Below are 17,903 nucleotides of genomic sequence, written 5' to 3' on the forward strand. Positions count from 1 at the left end.
AACTTGTATATCCTGTGTCTCGTGCATTGGCAGGTTGATTCTTTAACCACTAGCGCCACCTGGGAAACCCATCTTCTTTATGAGTGATTCCATAATAAGACTCATAATAAGACTTCCTTATATTGAGAGAGAGGTACCTTCAAACAGAAAGTTTCAGGCACATCTTTAAAGTGCATTTTAAAAGATGCAAGGTTGATACTATTGAAACTAAGTAAAAGTTACTACTATTGAAACTAGCAAAAAGCTCCAGTGAAAGACCAAGATTATATGTGTACTTAGGGGCAGACACCAGAGAAGGAAATGGCAACCCATTCCAGTACTCTTGCCTGGAAAATCCTGTGGATGGAGGAGCCTGGAAGGCTACAGTCCATGGGGTCGCCGAGGGTCGGACAGGACTGAGCGACTTCACTTTCACTTTCCACTTTCATGCATTGGAGAAGGTAATGGCAACCCACTCCAGTGTTCTTGCCTGGAGAATCCCAGGGACGGGGTAGTCTGGTGGGCTGCCGTCTACGGGGTCGCACAGAGTAGGACACGACTGAAGTGACTTAGCAGTAGCAGCAGGGGCAAACACACGATGTAAATTCTAAGCCATGTCTGCCCACCATCCACTCCCTTTCTGCTAGAACAGACAGGCATTCTCCAAACTCGAAGAGCAATAAGCACCCTGTGTTGGAGGACATCATCACATCTTGGTAGCTGCCTATCTCACCGAGTAAGAAGGGTTGCTGTAAATTATTAACCAATGTAAAGCATCTAGAACAGTGATGGACACAGAGCAATCACTGCATAAGCATTTGCTGTTCCTACTGTACTATTATTAGTGCCATTATTTCCTGCTAGATTATGAGCAAATCAAATGGAAAATAAAGACTACGTCTTTTCCTTCTGTTTTTCCCCAGGACACCTAGGCCTATGTCTTTGGCAAAATTAGCTTATAATATTCATCTTCTGAATTAAAAATCATTAACTGTCATAAACAGTGGAGTCTTATCTGTTTCTCCCTGCCACTGTTAGCTTCCTTAACAGTAAAACCTTAGTTAAAACAGCATCTTGAATTCATTTAATAAAATCTCTGCACTGAGTTTTTTTTCTTCTTTTTATAGCTTGGTTTCTGGTCTACAGCCAAACACTCTCTCATGAAACTCAATGGCCTTCTTTTAGGGCTTGTACTTTTGGTCAATCCTGTTGTTGATGTTTCAGGAACTGATCCAAGTTACATCCTTCTGGAAATTCTTCAATCTGTTCCTGTAACCATCACATGGTTCCACCAGGGCTGTTCTGTGTGTTATTGTACACATGTATTCCTGTCTATATATTTAGAGTCTTATGTTTAATACAGATTTTGTACAGAACCACAGAGACCGTTCATCATCCTTGAAAGCATTTCTATCTCTGGCACTTTCAGCTGTCCTTTGGATCAAAGCATTAGACTCTGTTGTTTTCAATATCCTCCCTACTTCTTGATCAATATAAATCATTTTTACTAAGTAAATGAGCTTCAATGAGACTGTACCAATGGAAAAAGAACCCACAATCATAACCTGCCCTTGATGATTATCTGACTGTAAATTAATCTACTACTCAGGAACTTAGCTTGGAAAAGCTTTCTCAGCAATTTTGTACATTTAATTTTGTAAACAGTTTACGAATTCTAAAGTTTTTCCCTTTTCCACAAGCAAAACATGCCATTATTATGCATAACTACACTGCAGCCTTCCTTTCTCCCTTCCCTGAATTGTGCCCTCAGGTTGACCAAATGCAGACAAGACGTTTCCTTACTCCTGACCTCCCTTTTCTTAGAACAAACCTTCAGCAGGAGTCTTGCGCCAAGTTATAAAACTACCTGCTATAATGAAAACACAAGAAAATGTACATTTCCTTTGTGCAAAACAAATACAGTGTGATCTACACTCACCCCATTCTACACACACATACTCCAGCCCTTAAAAATTCTTCAAGTCTTTGTAATCTTTTTCTTCCCTAACTACAATATTCTTGAAGTCTGCCTTACATGTTTAACTTTGTCCAGTGATATGTATGCTTTGACAGTTGCAAGTGACTGTTACCACTACACACAGCTTTTGTCTTAAAATGTCTGTGAACTACAAAACCTATATCCAGATTTGTGCACTGTTATTTTTTACAGAGAAGGCATCAAGGGAAAGGTGTGTTCCAAGCTATTATATATAATAATAAATATATTTAACTAATAACTAACAAATAATTATATTTAACTTATATGCAGAGTACATCATGTGAAATACCGGGCTGGATGAAGCACATGTTGGAATCAAGATTGCTTGGAGAAATATCAACAGCCTCAGATACGCAGATGACACGACTTTAATGGCAGAAAGTAAAGAGGAACTAAAGAGACTCGTGATGAAGGTGAACAGGGAGAGTGAAAAAGCTGGCTTAAAACTCAACATTCAGAAAAATGAAGATCATGGGACCCAGCCCTATCACTCCATGGCAAACAGATGAGGAAAATGTGGAAACAGGGTCAGATTTCACTTTCTTGGGCTCCACAATCAATGTAGACTGTGACTGCAGCCACAAAATTAAAGGACGCCTGCTCCTTGGAAGAAAAGCTATGATGAACCTAGACAGTGTATTAAAAAGCAGAGACATCACTTTGCCGACAAAGGTCTGTCTAGTCAAAGCTATGCTTTTTCCAGGAATCATGTACGGATGTGAGAGTTGAACCATAAAGAAGGCTGAGAGCCGAAGAACTGACACTTTTGAACTGTGGTGCTGGAGAAGACTCTTGAGCATTCCTTGGACAGTGAGGGGATCAAATGAGTCAATCTTAAAGGAAATAAACCCTGAATAGTAATTGGAAGGACAAATGCTGAGGCTGAAGCTCCAATACTTTGGCCACCTGATACAGTCAACTCACCGGCAAAGATCCTGATGCTGGGAATGATTGAGGGTGACAGGAGAAGGGAACGACGGAGGATGAGATGGTTGGATGGCACTGCTGACTCAAGGTACATGAGTCTGAGCAAACTCTGGGAGATAGTGAAGGACAAAGAAGCCTGGTGCAATGCAGTTCATTGGGTTGCAGAGAGTCAGACACGACTTGGCGACTGAACAACAATAACAACAATATATATAGATATTGTTCAGTCGCCAAGTCGTGTCTGACTCTTCGCGACCTCATGGACTAGCTTGCCAGGTTCCTCTGTCCATGGGATTTTCCAGGCAAGAATACTTGAGTGGGTTGCCTCTTCCTGCTCCAGGGGATCTTCCCGACCCAGGGATGAAACACACATCTGCTGTGTCTCCTGTGCTGGCAGACACATTCTTTACTATGTCACTGTTGATGCCTTCATAGATGTTCAGGGGTTAAGGGGGAGAAAAAGAAGAGCTCTGCAAATTTCTCCAGCTCTGTGGGTGTCCTCTACAAAGTATTGACCCTTTCCTGTCTCACTGTGCTAGATTTTGAGATCTATGATAGAAGCCAAATGTGTAAAATCTTACATCTGTCCAGCAGGTAACAGTTGTCTGAGACAGGTAAGAGAGATTCACTGCCTGCTGAATGAAGGAAAAAAAAAAAAAATTAAGAACAAATTATTTGAAATGTAGCAAAATGTGCTTAGTCACTCAGTCATGTCCAACTCTTTGCCACCTTTTGTGCTACAGCCCGCCAGCTCCTCTGTCCATGGGAATTTTTTTAGGCAAGAATACTGGAGTAGTACTAAGAAACCTGAGTGCCAAAGAATTGATGCTTTTGAACTATAGTGTTGGAGAAGACTCTTGAGAGTCCCTTGGACTGCAAGGGGATCCAACCAGTTCATCCCAAAGGAAATCAGTCCTGAATATCCTTTGGAAGGACTGATACTGAAACTGAAACTCCAATGCTTTGGCTACCTGATGCAAATAACTGACTCATTTGAAAAGACCCTGATGCTGGGAAAGATTGAAGGTGGGAGGAAAAGGGGATGACAGAGGATGAGATGGTTGGTTGGCGTCATCAACTCGATGGATATGAGTCTGAGTGAACTCCAGGAGTTGGTGATAGACAGGGAGGCCTGGCATGCTGCAGTCCATGGGGTTGCAAACACTGAGCGACTGAACTGAACTGGTGTAGGTAGCCTTTCCCTTGCATCTTCTGCATCTCCTGCATTGCAGGCAGACTCTTCACCTGCTGAGCCATTGAGGAAGCCCCTGATAGCAAAATTTGTAAAAGTAAATACAGAATAAGCAGTAAAAAATTAACGGGTAGGTCTATGTCCATTTTATATTTTTATGAGGGTCATTATTTTAACTTTCAAAAAACTCCATATGTTAACAGCTAATTCTCTTGTGATTGATACAGTCATATTTTGTAAGATTATTTACACTACCTAAAAAATATCTAGTGCTTACAGGTAAACTGGGACCCTGAGAATGCTATTATGAATAGATGCAGAAATGTTTAAGCCTAAGATATTAAATTGTGTCAAGATATTAGGAATAAAATAAGTATACATATATCAAGAATTATTATTTTTATTATCTAGCTTCACAAGTGCCCTCTGACCTCCATGAGTACTTACATTAACATTTTAACCTAGATTTAAAGATCACTGAACATTTTTTAAACAGCAACTCAAGCAAGTATACCTAACACATCTCTATTTTGTAAAACTTTTTAAAAAAAACTTTGACTATCAACTAAATGTGTTTACATTTCAAATTGCTAATTGCACTGTCTAAAAAGAGGTAGTACCACAAATTGCTGAATGTATTCCCCAAGAACAATGCATATTTATACAGTTCTTAGCCTGTGCAGGGTATAGTTCTAAGAGTGAATTTAGGTAGGCTGTTTGAATTTTATAAAGTTAGAAAACAAGCCTTGAAAAAATGACTGTATTTCTGCCCAACATCAAAAACCTGATTCACAGTACAGCTCAGATTGATTCTCTACTTGCTGATGTCCATATTTCCCAGCATGCACTACTGACTGGACCACAAACTTCGGTAAAGGATCGCCATCACTTTCAGGGAAGCTAAACCCAGATTATGACCCAAACACAGTTTATGTTTCTCAGGGGAACTTTATGAAAGTAACGGCAACTATTAAACTATCTTGATCCACACAATTACTCTGTGAGTCATGCTGACAGTGGAGAGGAGATTACAGTGGCAGTCAGCTGACCTGAGAGTCACCCTTACTTTTGCCATTTCATGTAAATGTAACCTGAAGGTTTTTTAGTTTCTCTGGAGAAGAACTGGGACCCAAGATCTTTCTTCTTCTTTCACAGGATCTACAGTTGTTGTTGTTTTTTTTTCTGTAGTCCATGGCATGTGAGATCTTAGTTCCCTGACCAAGACTGAACCTTTACCCCCTGAATTGGAAGGGTGAAGTGTTAACCAGTAAACCACGAGAGGTCCCTACAATATTTTATAGCGTCTCTCTTTTCATGTGCTTCACCTCCTCACTCCTTGAATCTGAGCCACCCAGCCCTGCTTCAGTCAGTATAATGTAGTGGAAGTAATGTAGGGTCAATTATGGAAATCAGCCTGGGGAGAACTTGCAGCTTTTATTCCTGCCGTTCATGGAACAAACCCAGATTAGCTACTGGCTGATAGGAGGCATGCTTCCATCCCTTCTTATCATCCCAGCATATAGACAGCCACCTCTACAGAGGAGCCCATGTAAGACCACCAAAAACCCACCCTGCTGAACCCCACCAAATCCTGACCCATAAAATCACAACCTAAAAAACACTGTTTTAAAGCACTAGCTTTGGGGTAATTTGTTGGGTAGCAGCTGATACAACCACAAAAAAGAAGAGAATCAGAGTGGGTGATTTCACTTTTTGACATCTGATGGCCAAACATAAAGGGAAAATGAACAAAAATAGACTTAACCAAAGAAACTAATGGCACAGAGGTCAGATCTATACATGGAAATTTCCATGAACTCAAGGCCCTCTATTCTTTAGTTGAGTTCAGCTGCTCAGTTGTGTCTGACTCTTTGCGACATCATGGACTGCAGCACGCCATGCCTCCCTGTCCATCACCAACTTCCAGAGCTTACTCAAACTCATGACCATCCAGTCAGTGATGCCATCCAACCATCTCATCCTCTGCCGTCCCCTTCTCCTCTCACCCTCAATCTTTCCCAGCATCAGGGATTTTCAAATGACTCAGTTCTTCACATCATGTGGCCAAAGTATTGGAGTTTCAGCTTCAACATCAGTCCTTCCAGCGAATATTCAGGACTGATTTCCTTTAGGATGAACTGGTTGCATCTCCTTGCTGTCCAAGGGACTCTCAAGAGTCTTCTCCAACACCAGAGTCCAAAAGCATCAATTCCTCAGTGCTCAGCTTTCTTAACAGTCCAACTCTCACATCCATATATGATTCTATTCTAATCATTGCCATACAGATTATGCCCTGTCTTTACTCTATAACACAGACTCCAGAATCCAACAATCACCTCCCTCTATTGATAATATATGCAAATCCTTTTATTGATCTAAATATGAGTTTTTATTTCCTTTCTTGATCAGTTATTTTTAAATTCTCTTAAAATACCTTAATCCCAGAAGACTACAAAAAGTACTTTTTCTGAATCTTTCTCTGCCCTGCTAACTGAAGTCTGTCAGTTTCACGAAGTAATAACTAAAAAATTATTTTCCTCATTTTATATGCATTCTTTATGATATTCCCAACTGTCACCTTCATTTTAATTGCCATGGATATGCTATGGCTCCCAAACCTAACTCTGTACTCTACACTTCTCCTATGAGATAAAACCCTTATTCATGACATTCTAGAAACAGTTACCTAGATGTCACAGGTAACGCAAATGTAATATTACATTTCAATCACCTCTACACTCCCATTCTGAAGGTGCAGCACATTTTTCATCTAGTTGCCCACACTAGAATCATTCATTTTATCCTTAAATTCTCTCTCCAACTTTCCTTACATAATCACTAAGTCCTCTCTTATCTATTTCTTAAATATTTTTTTCTTGGAATCCTACCCATTGAAACTAATCTAGGGAACAACAACCAGGGGAAAAGAAGGAAAATTGTACTTTATCTGTGACTTGTCCTAAGCAAAAAAAGAAAAACAAAACATAAAAGTCTCACTGGAAAATGTCTTTGACATACACGTATTCTGAAAAGATTACTCGGATAACTGCCAAAATCAAAGAAAACAGAAAATTCTCCTAAGGAAGAGTCTTAGTCCCTTAGTCTATCATGTGCTGACATTCACATTACTATCAACTTTCTTCAAAGACAGTTGATTTCTTATTTTTTAAGACCTTAACTTCATCTCTAATCTTGACTATTCAAAAACAAGTATATTTATACCTTAATAAGCAGGTAACAGTCTCTATGCATACAGCCATGTTCATAAAGATTAAAATGATGTTAGGATTGACTTCTGATACATGGCAACAATGGGTTGAACAAATTGGAAAATATTAATCTGAAAATCAGACATTCACTAAATTAGTTACTGTATTAATCTTATCACATCCAGCCTTCAAAACTAAAACCTGAAATGTATGTTTTTTCACAGTCAAAGGGCACGAAGATCTTTGCTGCATTTTGAGAAACGTGCATCCACAGCAGCAGGCTTAATTAAATAACATCTTTCAAAGAAAAAAAAAAACGTAATGAAAAGAAGAAAAATAAATTGGAAATGTTGCTGGTTTCATTTTTCTCCACCACACATCAGCAGCATTTATGAAATACTGAAATACACACTTGACGCTGAGCATTAGCCCCTCATTACTGCAAGCAGCGGACAAGGACACGTTTCAATAACAAGACAGCAAACCCAGAGCTCAGAAATCTGTGCAGCTGAGTGAGGCAACAGGACAGAGCATATTCTAACCCTTCCTCCCCCTCAGGGAATGGAGGCCAGCCATGGTCTCCCCAGTAATGCTCTGTTATTTGATGATTTTGACTTCATTCAGCGTTTTGGGGGGTATGAATATGAGGAGATTATGAAGACAGAACAGTAGAATGGGCCTGAGGAACCTTAAATATGTTATTTGACAGTATGATATGTGCCTCCATACAAGCCATCCCTAGGCTTGTATGCTCATTTTTTTACTGTACTGTAACTCTATGTAGCAATCTATTTTATAGAAGCAAAACCCATATGTAATCCCAGCTGAGATTTTACACTGAAAACTGAAGTATATTAGAGGTAAGATTGCCATACTCAAAGGAAAAATGAAAGACTAAAGTTCCTACATTGTAAATTATAATGGAGAAATGTAAACAGAAAGAATTGTAGGTGGAAAGAAAGATGGTTTTCACTCAACATGGGATAACACTTAAGTTCACGCTTTGTGGATGTTGAAGTTCTGGGTAACTGGTTATAAAGGTTATCATCAAATCATTCATAAATGGCCACAGAAGTAGACTCTACTTTGCTTTAACTATTTAACACTATGGTTCTATTATTATCTAAAATATACTGAAAATATATAGTCATGTCTAAATGTACAGAAAGGATCACTGAATTCTAAAAAAGAAATAATTATCTGGTGATACCTATATAAATCTTTAGCCTTGCGGTTTCTGCATGTTTGATCACACTAATAAACATTTTCTGTATCAGACATTAGAGCAATAATAGTATAACGGAAGGTGCTGGTGGTGATGGTCTACTCACATCTGCCTCTCGTGACCCATAGATCGTAGCCCCGCCAGGCTCCTCTGTCCATGGGATTTCCCAGGAAAGAATGCTGGAGTGGGTTGCCACTTCCTTCTCCAGAGGGTCTTCCCAATTTCAGGATCAAAACCAGGTCTCTTGCAGGTTCTTTACCGACTGAGCCACCAGGGAATCCCATATAACTGAAGGTAGTCTTTCATAATTCTGTACTTATTTTTCTTTTTCTAACTAGCGTATGCTTTAGAAAAAGACTGTTTTTCTTTCTCCCTGCTCCAAAATTTACCCACGTGCAAAGTACACTATACACAGATATTTCAAAATAGGATAATAACTTTCTCAAACTAGAATGAATCTCATTGTAACTATGATGGTGCATTGTTTATGAAAAAGCAATGGACTAAAGTTTTATTATACTATAGAGTAGAAAGAAAACAGGTTCAGATGATTATCGAGCATGGTTCACAGGTAGAAAATAACCTAATTCCAATAGAAATGACTCTATCTAAATGGACATAAGAACACTATTATCCAAATGTGAGGTAGTATTTTAAGACACACAATAATCAGAACAAATACATCTTGAACAAAGTGCTCATTAACATCCTAGCAGTCCCTGGTTGTAAATGTTTTTCCTAAAGTTAGGAGAGACTGGAAAACTTTTCAACAAATGATTCATTTTTTATGGACTGCCTGCAGCATTCTCTTATTTATCTCTAAAAATCTTAACATATTCTGAGAACAATGGAAGAAAGCTTTGTCTTCTTGCAGAATTTCTTGGTTTTAGTCAGAATGCTCTTGTGACTCAGATTCAGAAATCCATTATAAATTTCACAAATGATTCTACTATTATCTGGTCATGAAAAGAATAGTGAATTTATGGGACTCAGACGTTTTCTCAGACTCTGATCACTCTGAGGGGTCTCTGGAAATGTTTTACCTGGAACAGAATATACACCCCCATTTTACTGAAATCTTGGTAAGCAGAGCTGAAAGTCAAAATCTTGTCCTTGAGGGCCATGAACAATTGCTATTTCTTGACAGAGAGAATCATCATATCTTAAGAAGAGACTTTCTTCATTCTGAGAAAACCACTCCAAAGAGAGAGAGACTTTAGTTTAAAAAGAAAGAGAAAAAAAAAAAAAAATATATATATAATATGCTTCTGAAATTGAGAACCAAAATAGTGTTGGTTTCATGATGGAAAAGAATCAGCCCACAATGTGGGAGGCCTGGGTTCAATCCCTGGGTTGGAAAGATCCCCTAGAGAAGGGAAAGTCTACCCACTCCAATATTCTGGCCCGGAGAATTCCATGGACTGTACAGTCCATGGGGTTGCAAAGAGTAGGACACTTTCACAATGGAAAATCACTTGGATTTGGGAGTAAAGACTGCCTTTGTGAGCTCACACTGCACACAGTTTATAAAATTTTATAAAATAATAAAAAATAACACAGAAAGTTTAGGGATACAGACAAGCAGGATGGATATTCCACATGCAGCCCCTGGAGGGTTAAACCCATGTGGTTGGATTGAAGACAAGAGTTCATACACCTGTTCTCATGCACTATAATGAAGCTACTGATTTGAAATTTACTTTTGTAGTTCTCATTAGTAAAAGCTCTCCTGAGTTCTAATACTTTTTCAATGCATTCTTTTAGAATTTTCTAAATCTAAAACTTTATAAACGATTATTTTACCACTTCCTTTCAATCTGTTCTACCCCTGTCTTAGTAGTAAAGTACTATTTTATACTATATAAAGTATTTATACTATATAAAGTATATACTATTTTATACTATATAAGGTATAAAATACTTTATAGTAAAGTAGCTTCTTTACAAACTAACTAGAATAATAAAAATAAAATGGTGTTGAGTTTTGAATAGCAATTTCTAAAGAATAATTTAACTAAAAAGGTCAGAGTTAAACATTAAGAAGCTAGAATTCAGATTGTGAGCCCAGAAACAATAAAAAATAGTTTCAGAGTGAAGCAATGATAACCAACCTCAGGGGAATGCCAAAGAGAATAGAAACAAATAAACATATACACCAGATCTATTATGGATCAAGAAAGGGCAAAAGACTAGAAAACCTTCAAGGATTTAAATTTAATGAAAATTAAAAAATAAAAAAAGTGTGCTACTTGACAGGCCAGGAAAAGTGGTAACATTTTTAATAAATGTTTAAATAAATACCATTACAATTCAGTGTTTTGAAAAGAAGAGAGATGCTCAATGAATTAGAATAACTGTTCCAGTGATAAGGGTTCAGAGAAATTAGAACATATAACTTTCAATTCCATAGTATATTTTATAATAGCTAAAAGTAAAATACCTTTTATTATTTATTATTTGTAAGCCATTCTTGTTTGCAAACCATTGTACATATGTAACAGGGTTCTTGCAAAGGAGGCATAAAGATGCCCTTTCACATACACTACGCTTCATCTGGTACCAACACCCCCTTCCACACCATACTCCAGGAAATCTGCCCTACTTTTGCTCTCTGAGCTTAACATGCTCATATGATATCCTCTATCTCATATGATAACCTCTGCACAGGTGGTTACCTCCATAAGAAAGTCCACTTTTCCCTGTTAACCTGCAGAATAACACTACTGATCCACCGTGCAGCATCTTCCTTAGGTCACGTTCAAATCTTTGAGTGACTAGCAGGGACTGACCAGCTGGCTGGCAGATGGGGCCTGGGCTTGCTTGGGCGCTTCTACAGGACCTTGGCTATTTACCCAAATCATTATGACCATAGCTAACATCTACAGAAAAAAAAAAAAAAAAACAAACACAGTATCACATTTTTACTAGACCAGTGCCCAACAGTGGAAAGCATGTGTGCACATACACCCTTTCTTGAACTAGAAAGACAAATTGTACAGACAATTTTACAACCTCTATTTACCTATTTAGTTTAAAGAAGGAAGAATGGGAGTGATTTTCCAGTCTTGAAAGATGAGGAAGAGTAAGTGTGCAGGGGTGACTGAGCACAGGAGAGTTCAACAGCAGAAAGAAATATTTGAAGACCCAGAAAAAACTTGACGCTGCTTCTAGGAATTAAGTGGCTTAGTGTCTACTCCAGACCACTGCATAAAACTAGGAGTAGTGGGACATGCGTGTAGCAAACACAAGTCTAAATAATTCTGCTGCTGCTGCTAAGTTGCTTCAGTCATGTCCAACTCTGTGTGACCCCATAGACGGTAGGCCACTAGGCTCCCCAGTCCCTGGGATTCTCCAGGCAAGAACACTGGAGTGGGTTGCCATTTCCTTCTCCAATGCATGAAAGTGAAAAGTGAAACTGAAGTCGCTCAGTTGCGTCCGACTCTTTGCGACCCCATGGACTGCAGCCTACCAGGCTCCTCTGCCCATGGGATTTTCCAGGCAAGCGTACTGGAGTGGGGTGCCATTGCCTTGGGGGTCCAAAAATAGCCCTCTGATGTCCAAGTAAGCAGTCAGAATATAAGCTTTATTTGAGGTTTTGAGAAAGGAGAAGGCCTGGACTAATGCAAAACTAATGCTGAGCTACAGTGCTAAGTGTAGTCACTGCACATAAAAAGTGAATTGCATTTCTGAATAAATGACTGCTCAGAATGAAAAAAGAATTATGACTTCATTGATTTTCATCTAAAAACTAGGTTAATATATAATACCATAAGCAATTTTGTCAAGTGAAACAAGTTTGCTGATCACTAAGCTTGCCATGCAAAGTAAATACACCATTTCAACTGTTTTTAATTAACTCTTAGAGGAGTCATGTTTCACGTTTGTTTATTTCAGTATTGGTAAAAACTCTGTGTTGGGTTGGTTAGGCATTAGAATGCATTAGCAGACAGTGAAAATTATAATTTTTAAAAAGGAATTTGTGGGTGGAGGGAACTTTGGAAATAAAAATTAAGTTGATGTATACCAGGTAATTATCCTGATTATCTATTATTTATGCAGAACTGTGTGGAGAAAGAGGGTAGGAGGAAAGAGTGACGCAACACTGTTGCTATTTAGTCACTAAGTCTTGTTCAACTCTTTTACAACCCCAGATTTTATTTTGGGGGGTTCCAAAATCACTGCAGATAGTGACTGCAGCCATGAAATAAAAAGACACTTAGTCCTTGGAAGAAAAGTTATGACCGACCTAGACAGCATATTAAAAAGCAGGGGCATTACTTTGCCAACAAACATCTGTCTAGTCACTGCTATGGTTTTTCCAGTGGTCATGTATGGATGTGAGAGTTGGACTATAAAGAAAGCTGAGCACTGAAGAATTGATGCTTTTGACCTGTGGTGTTGGTGAAGACTCTTGAGAGTCCCTTGGACTGCAAGGAGATCCAACCAGCCCATCCTAAAGGAAATCGGTCCTGAATGTTCATTGGAAAGACTGATGTTAAAGCTGAAACTCCAATACTTTGGCCACCTGATGCGAAGAGCCGATTCATTTGAAAAGACCCCAATCCTGGGAAAGATTGAAGGCGAGAGGAGAAGGGGATGACAAAGGATAAGACTGTTAGATGGCACCACCGACTCGATGGACATGAGTTTGGGTAAACTCCAAGAGTTGGTGATGGACAGGGAGGTCTGGGGTGCTGCAGTTCACGGGGTCGCAAAGAGTCGGACATGACTGAGACTGAACTGAACTGAAGACTGCCAGGATCCTCTGTCCATGGGATTTCCCAGGCAAGAATAGTAGAGTGGGTTTCCATTTCCTTCTCCAGGGATCTTTCTCACCCAAGGATTAAACCTGTGTCTCCTGCATTGGCAGGTTGAGTCACAAGCAAAGCCCCATCAAGCAACATTTGCTAACGCTAAAGATCTTTAGCATGAAGAAAACTAAGAGATCATTATTGCCAATTACTTCTATGTAGATATTACCTGCACATTATAAACACTATGCTAAGTCACTTCAGTCGTGTCCGACTCTGTGCGACCCCATAGATGGCAATCCCCCAGGTGCCCCCATCCCTGGGATTCTCCAGGCAAGAACACTGGAGTGGGTTGCCATATCCTTCTCCAATGCATGAAACTGGAAAGTGAAAGGGAAGTCGCTCACTCTTGTCCGACTCTTTGCGACCCCATGGACTGCAGCCCACGAGGCTCCTCCGTCCATGGGACTTTCCAGGCCAGAATACTGGAGTGGGGCGCCATTGCCTTCTCCATTATAAACACTATAGATCTATTTAAATTTTACTTTTTTCATATACAAGGCTTTGGATACCCTGTCTTAATACACATAAATTCTCTTATAATGAGTTAATAGTCATTACAATGTCACAAAACTATATAGTTTAGTCTCATGTTATCTGTTATTGAAGACTATTTTGTTTTCTAAACATCATGGTTTTACCCCAATAAGATGTGGAAAATACATCTTCTGCTTGAGGATGAAACAACATCAGATCAATCTTTCACATTAGTAAAGCAGAGCAAGCTTAACCAACCATCTCAAGTAATACACCACTGCTCATTTCTTAGTCTACATTAACGCTTCTATACACTGTTTTACTAGACCCAATATGATAGATAACATCATGTTAGGATTCTACACCTGAGTTCTCAAAGGACTTTTTTCTAAGAAGCTCTGCATTTAACCTAAATATGATTTTTTGACCCTTGATATCTAGATGATTGACTTGGTTCTACACTTTATGGAGTTGAAAATGAACAAGATTCTCTTTATTAAACTATTAAATATTTTACTGGTTATCTACGCCACAATGGTAAAACTATAAAATGTTCCACCATCATTATTTCTCAAGATTATCCTGTATACTGAATGTGCTTAATTATCCAAAGACAATCACTGACATTATATCAGAAAACAAAGGAAGAGAAACATTAAAAAAAATTAGACTAATAAAAGTTGTCTAATAAAAATTAGACAATATTCATATATTAGAAGTCATTGAAGTAAATAAAATTCATTTTTACTTGTCAGTAATTTAAACTGAAAATAACATAATTTTGATTCCATGTTTAGCGTAAGAAATTATTGAAGCATTTAGCTAACATCTCATATGATGAATTGATAAATCCTTATCAATCACTGGGCATTTATTAGGTATAAAACATTCCTTAGTTGACTGTGCATGGGTAGGAAATCTTCTGTACCAAAAATAAAAAATCCATGAATCTAAATGCTTATAGAATTTGGAATACTTTTGAGTCTTAATTCATTAGACAGAGGACAATGTCTTCTTTAATACCTTAGATAACTCCAACAATACACTACGTTTTACTCTACTATCTGACATCCCTGTGACATATGACTGCATTTGGACAGGAATTTTCATCAAGCTTCAAAATAGATCACAAAGTGCTATCATGAAACATATTTTGATTTGGCTATTTAATATTCTTATGAACCTAATAACATTGTAATTATAACAATAACTAATGCATATTATATATTGAAAAACAGTGAAGATCCAGAAACAGTTATGGTTAACATTTTAATGTTTTCCTGCAATCCTGTATTCCATAAAAATGAAATAAAATTTGAAACAAAGAGTGTGTAAAATTGTGGATACTGCTTTTTATGTAATATTTTATATAACCGTTTCTCATATAAGGTAATATAGTAAGAAAATATCACATCATTTTGATGATGCACAAGATTCTGTAATTTGGAAATATCAAACATTATCTGTACATTCTTTTGTTCCACATTTTATACTGATTCCATATGTTCACTGTACTTAATACCTTCATGAGATGTTGAGAAAGCAAGTTAAGATGAAGCCTTTAAACTACCCAAAATGAATCCTAGCAGATACTAACCACTATGTAGAACAGTAGTAATAACCAATCATGTTACTTTTATATCATTGTAAGTTATCAGTAAGTTTTACCTTGTAGGTTTTTAATGAATTTTATGCTTTAAGATTAAGTGCATTCTTGTATAGTTTTCTTACAGGTTTCTTTTTTTTTTAATTAATTCTCTAAAACTTCTAGAAATAATATTAAGAAATTGAGTATAAAATTTTTCAACTACTAAATCAAATATCTCATATCAAATACATGTATTTGTGCTTATTTCTTCAATGATTTATGCTATCTCAATATGATAACATATCATATTGAATCATATCATATGAAATATATGCATGTATTCAATAAAACAATTCCAATATATATTTAAAACTTCTTGAATATGAGCAGATTGATATCAGATGAGTCTTTGAAATCTTTGAACATGACTGCATCCCAGTGCATTCCTTCCCTTTTAGACAACAAATAAAACATTTACCAACAGTTGGCCTATCCTAGTTATTAAAACTTTTTTACACAGATTGTCACCAGCTGAGCTAAAACAGCAGCTGTCCACTGGAAATAATTGCAGAAATGTTTTGCCTATTGGCCTGAAATCAAACATATGTTTTCCTATAACAACTAAAACATAACTTTCTTTGTTGACGTGTGTTAATTATTGAGAGATGTTAATTACACAGTTATACACCTGGGTTGTCACACTAGCACAGAATCCCAGAGTCTTGAGTGTAGGCTTTTTATACATGCTTTAATTTTTAGTGTTTCAGACATTTAGAAAATATGACTGTATTCTGGAACAATTCCTTTTTGACTTATTTTTTTAAAGATTTGTCAAAGATCATGTCTATACAGAAAAGAGGGGGCTCATTTTACCTCTTATCTAATCAGAGTTGGGAGTTAATTTGCAAATAGTTTTTATTTTGGATTATAATAATTTTTTAAAATCTTCTTTGCACTTATTTTTATGACAGGTTTCATAAATTTTCCATGCTCTTATAAATTTTTCAAATAATTTAATAAGTATAAATATTAAAAAAGAATAGCTGACAATACAGCTGGTGGTTTAGTTGCTAAGCCGTGTCTGACTCTTGTGACCCCACAGACTAGTCTGCCAGGCTCCTCTGTCCATGGGATTTTCCAGGCAAGAATATTGGAGTGAGTTGCCATTTCCACTTCCAGGGTATTGGGGATCAAACCTACATCTCCTGTGTCTCCTACATCATCTGGCAGATTCTTTAACCACTGAGCCACCTGGGAAGCCCCTTTGGCTGATTTTAGGGTTCATTATCAGTCAACAATGAAGAATATTCATCTCTTCAAGTAGATCACTTTAAATAGCACTGTGGCCAGTAAGTCCTACTGTTACAGAGCTATGGATAAGGGCTGTGGGTTTACTCAGAGAATAGAACTGTTAGACCTTAATTACAAATGTTACCCAATTTTTTCTCTACAGTGCCAACACCTGTAACTAAATGAGTAGCTTTCTACCCCTAAACATAAAATAACAATGGTTCCAAACTCCCATTCAATGTGCCTACTACATTATTCCATCAAAGCAGATGTGGTTTTTCAGTAATTCTCTATGATATCATCCTCACAAGAAATAAAGAAAATATTACCTTCTGTATGGTAATGATTCCTTCCTGTGTATCTTTGTCAACGGCAATCTTGAAAATCCCTAATCCATCACCATCCACAATTTTGTAATCCATTTCAGCATTAGCTCCTATATCTGCATCGGCAGCTTTAATTCTGGCCACAACAGAAGCCACTGGCAATGATTCTGGGACGTTATATTGGTACGACCCTGTGAAATTAAGAACAAGAAATGAATAAAACCTTATACCAAACTAACCAATAAAATTTAATTATCTGGCTATCTTGAACCCTCTTTGCTTGATTTGCTTTTATGTCTTTATAAAATAAGATGATAAGGCAATATGAGACAAATGATAAGTTTCATACAGCTTTAAAAGTTCCAAGGAAATGATTACATAATAATCAGTGTCAAAGACAGCCTGGGGAAAAGCATAAGAAGTACTCCATACCAGTATTTCTAGTGGTGAGAAATATACCACTTTTAATGATAAAAATAAAACTTAAATTGTAAACAGAATTAACACTGTCGACTATAACTAATTAATATGCAATTAATTTATATAAATATTTAAAATTTAAAATAGTATAGCTTAGACTTCAAATGTGCAAAAAGTGAGCCTAATTCTCAATGCCTTACTGCTGGAATTTCCACAATAGTATCTTTTACTGAAAAAGTTTCAGAAAACTGGACAAGGAAATTGATAAAATGCAATATTAACTATGACTTGTACATTAAACTCAGGGCACAATAGCACAAGAACAGAGACTATGTTATTTAAACAGGAAGAAAGAGAAGCAAAAAAGGAAGAGTAACTTTTTCAAACTTTCTTTTGTAAAAACTCTTTACCATCCCTCAACTAAAAAAAAAAAAGAAAGAAAGAAAGAAAACCAGCTCGG

At 37.3% G+C, this 17,903-nt stretch overlaps 1 protein-coding gene across 1 annotated transcript in view; it reads right to left on the reverse strand.

Moving 5' to 3' along the window:
- The window catches only part of CDH7 (cadherin 7), a 126,710-nt gene that overhangs the window by 39,328 nt on the left and 69,479 nt on the right, over nucleotides 1-17,903 (reverse strand). The window contains exon 5 of the mRNA XM_068993594.1: nucleotides 17,027-17,214. Coding sequence (XP_068849695.1) covers nucleotides 17,027-17,214 — 188 coding nt within the window. The remainder of the gene's footprint in view (nucleotides 1-17,026; nucleotides 17,215-17,903) is intronic.

The sequence above is a fragment of the Capricornis sumatraensis genome, chromosome 21 (assembly GCF_032405125.1).
Source record: "Capricornis sumatraensis isolate serow.1 chromosome 21, serow.2, whole genome shotgun sequence".
NCBI classification, from domain to species: Eukaryota; Metazoa; Chordata; class Mammalia; order Artiodactyla; family Bovidae; genus Capricornis; species Capricornis sumatraensis.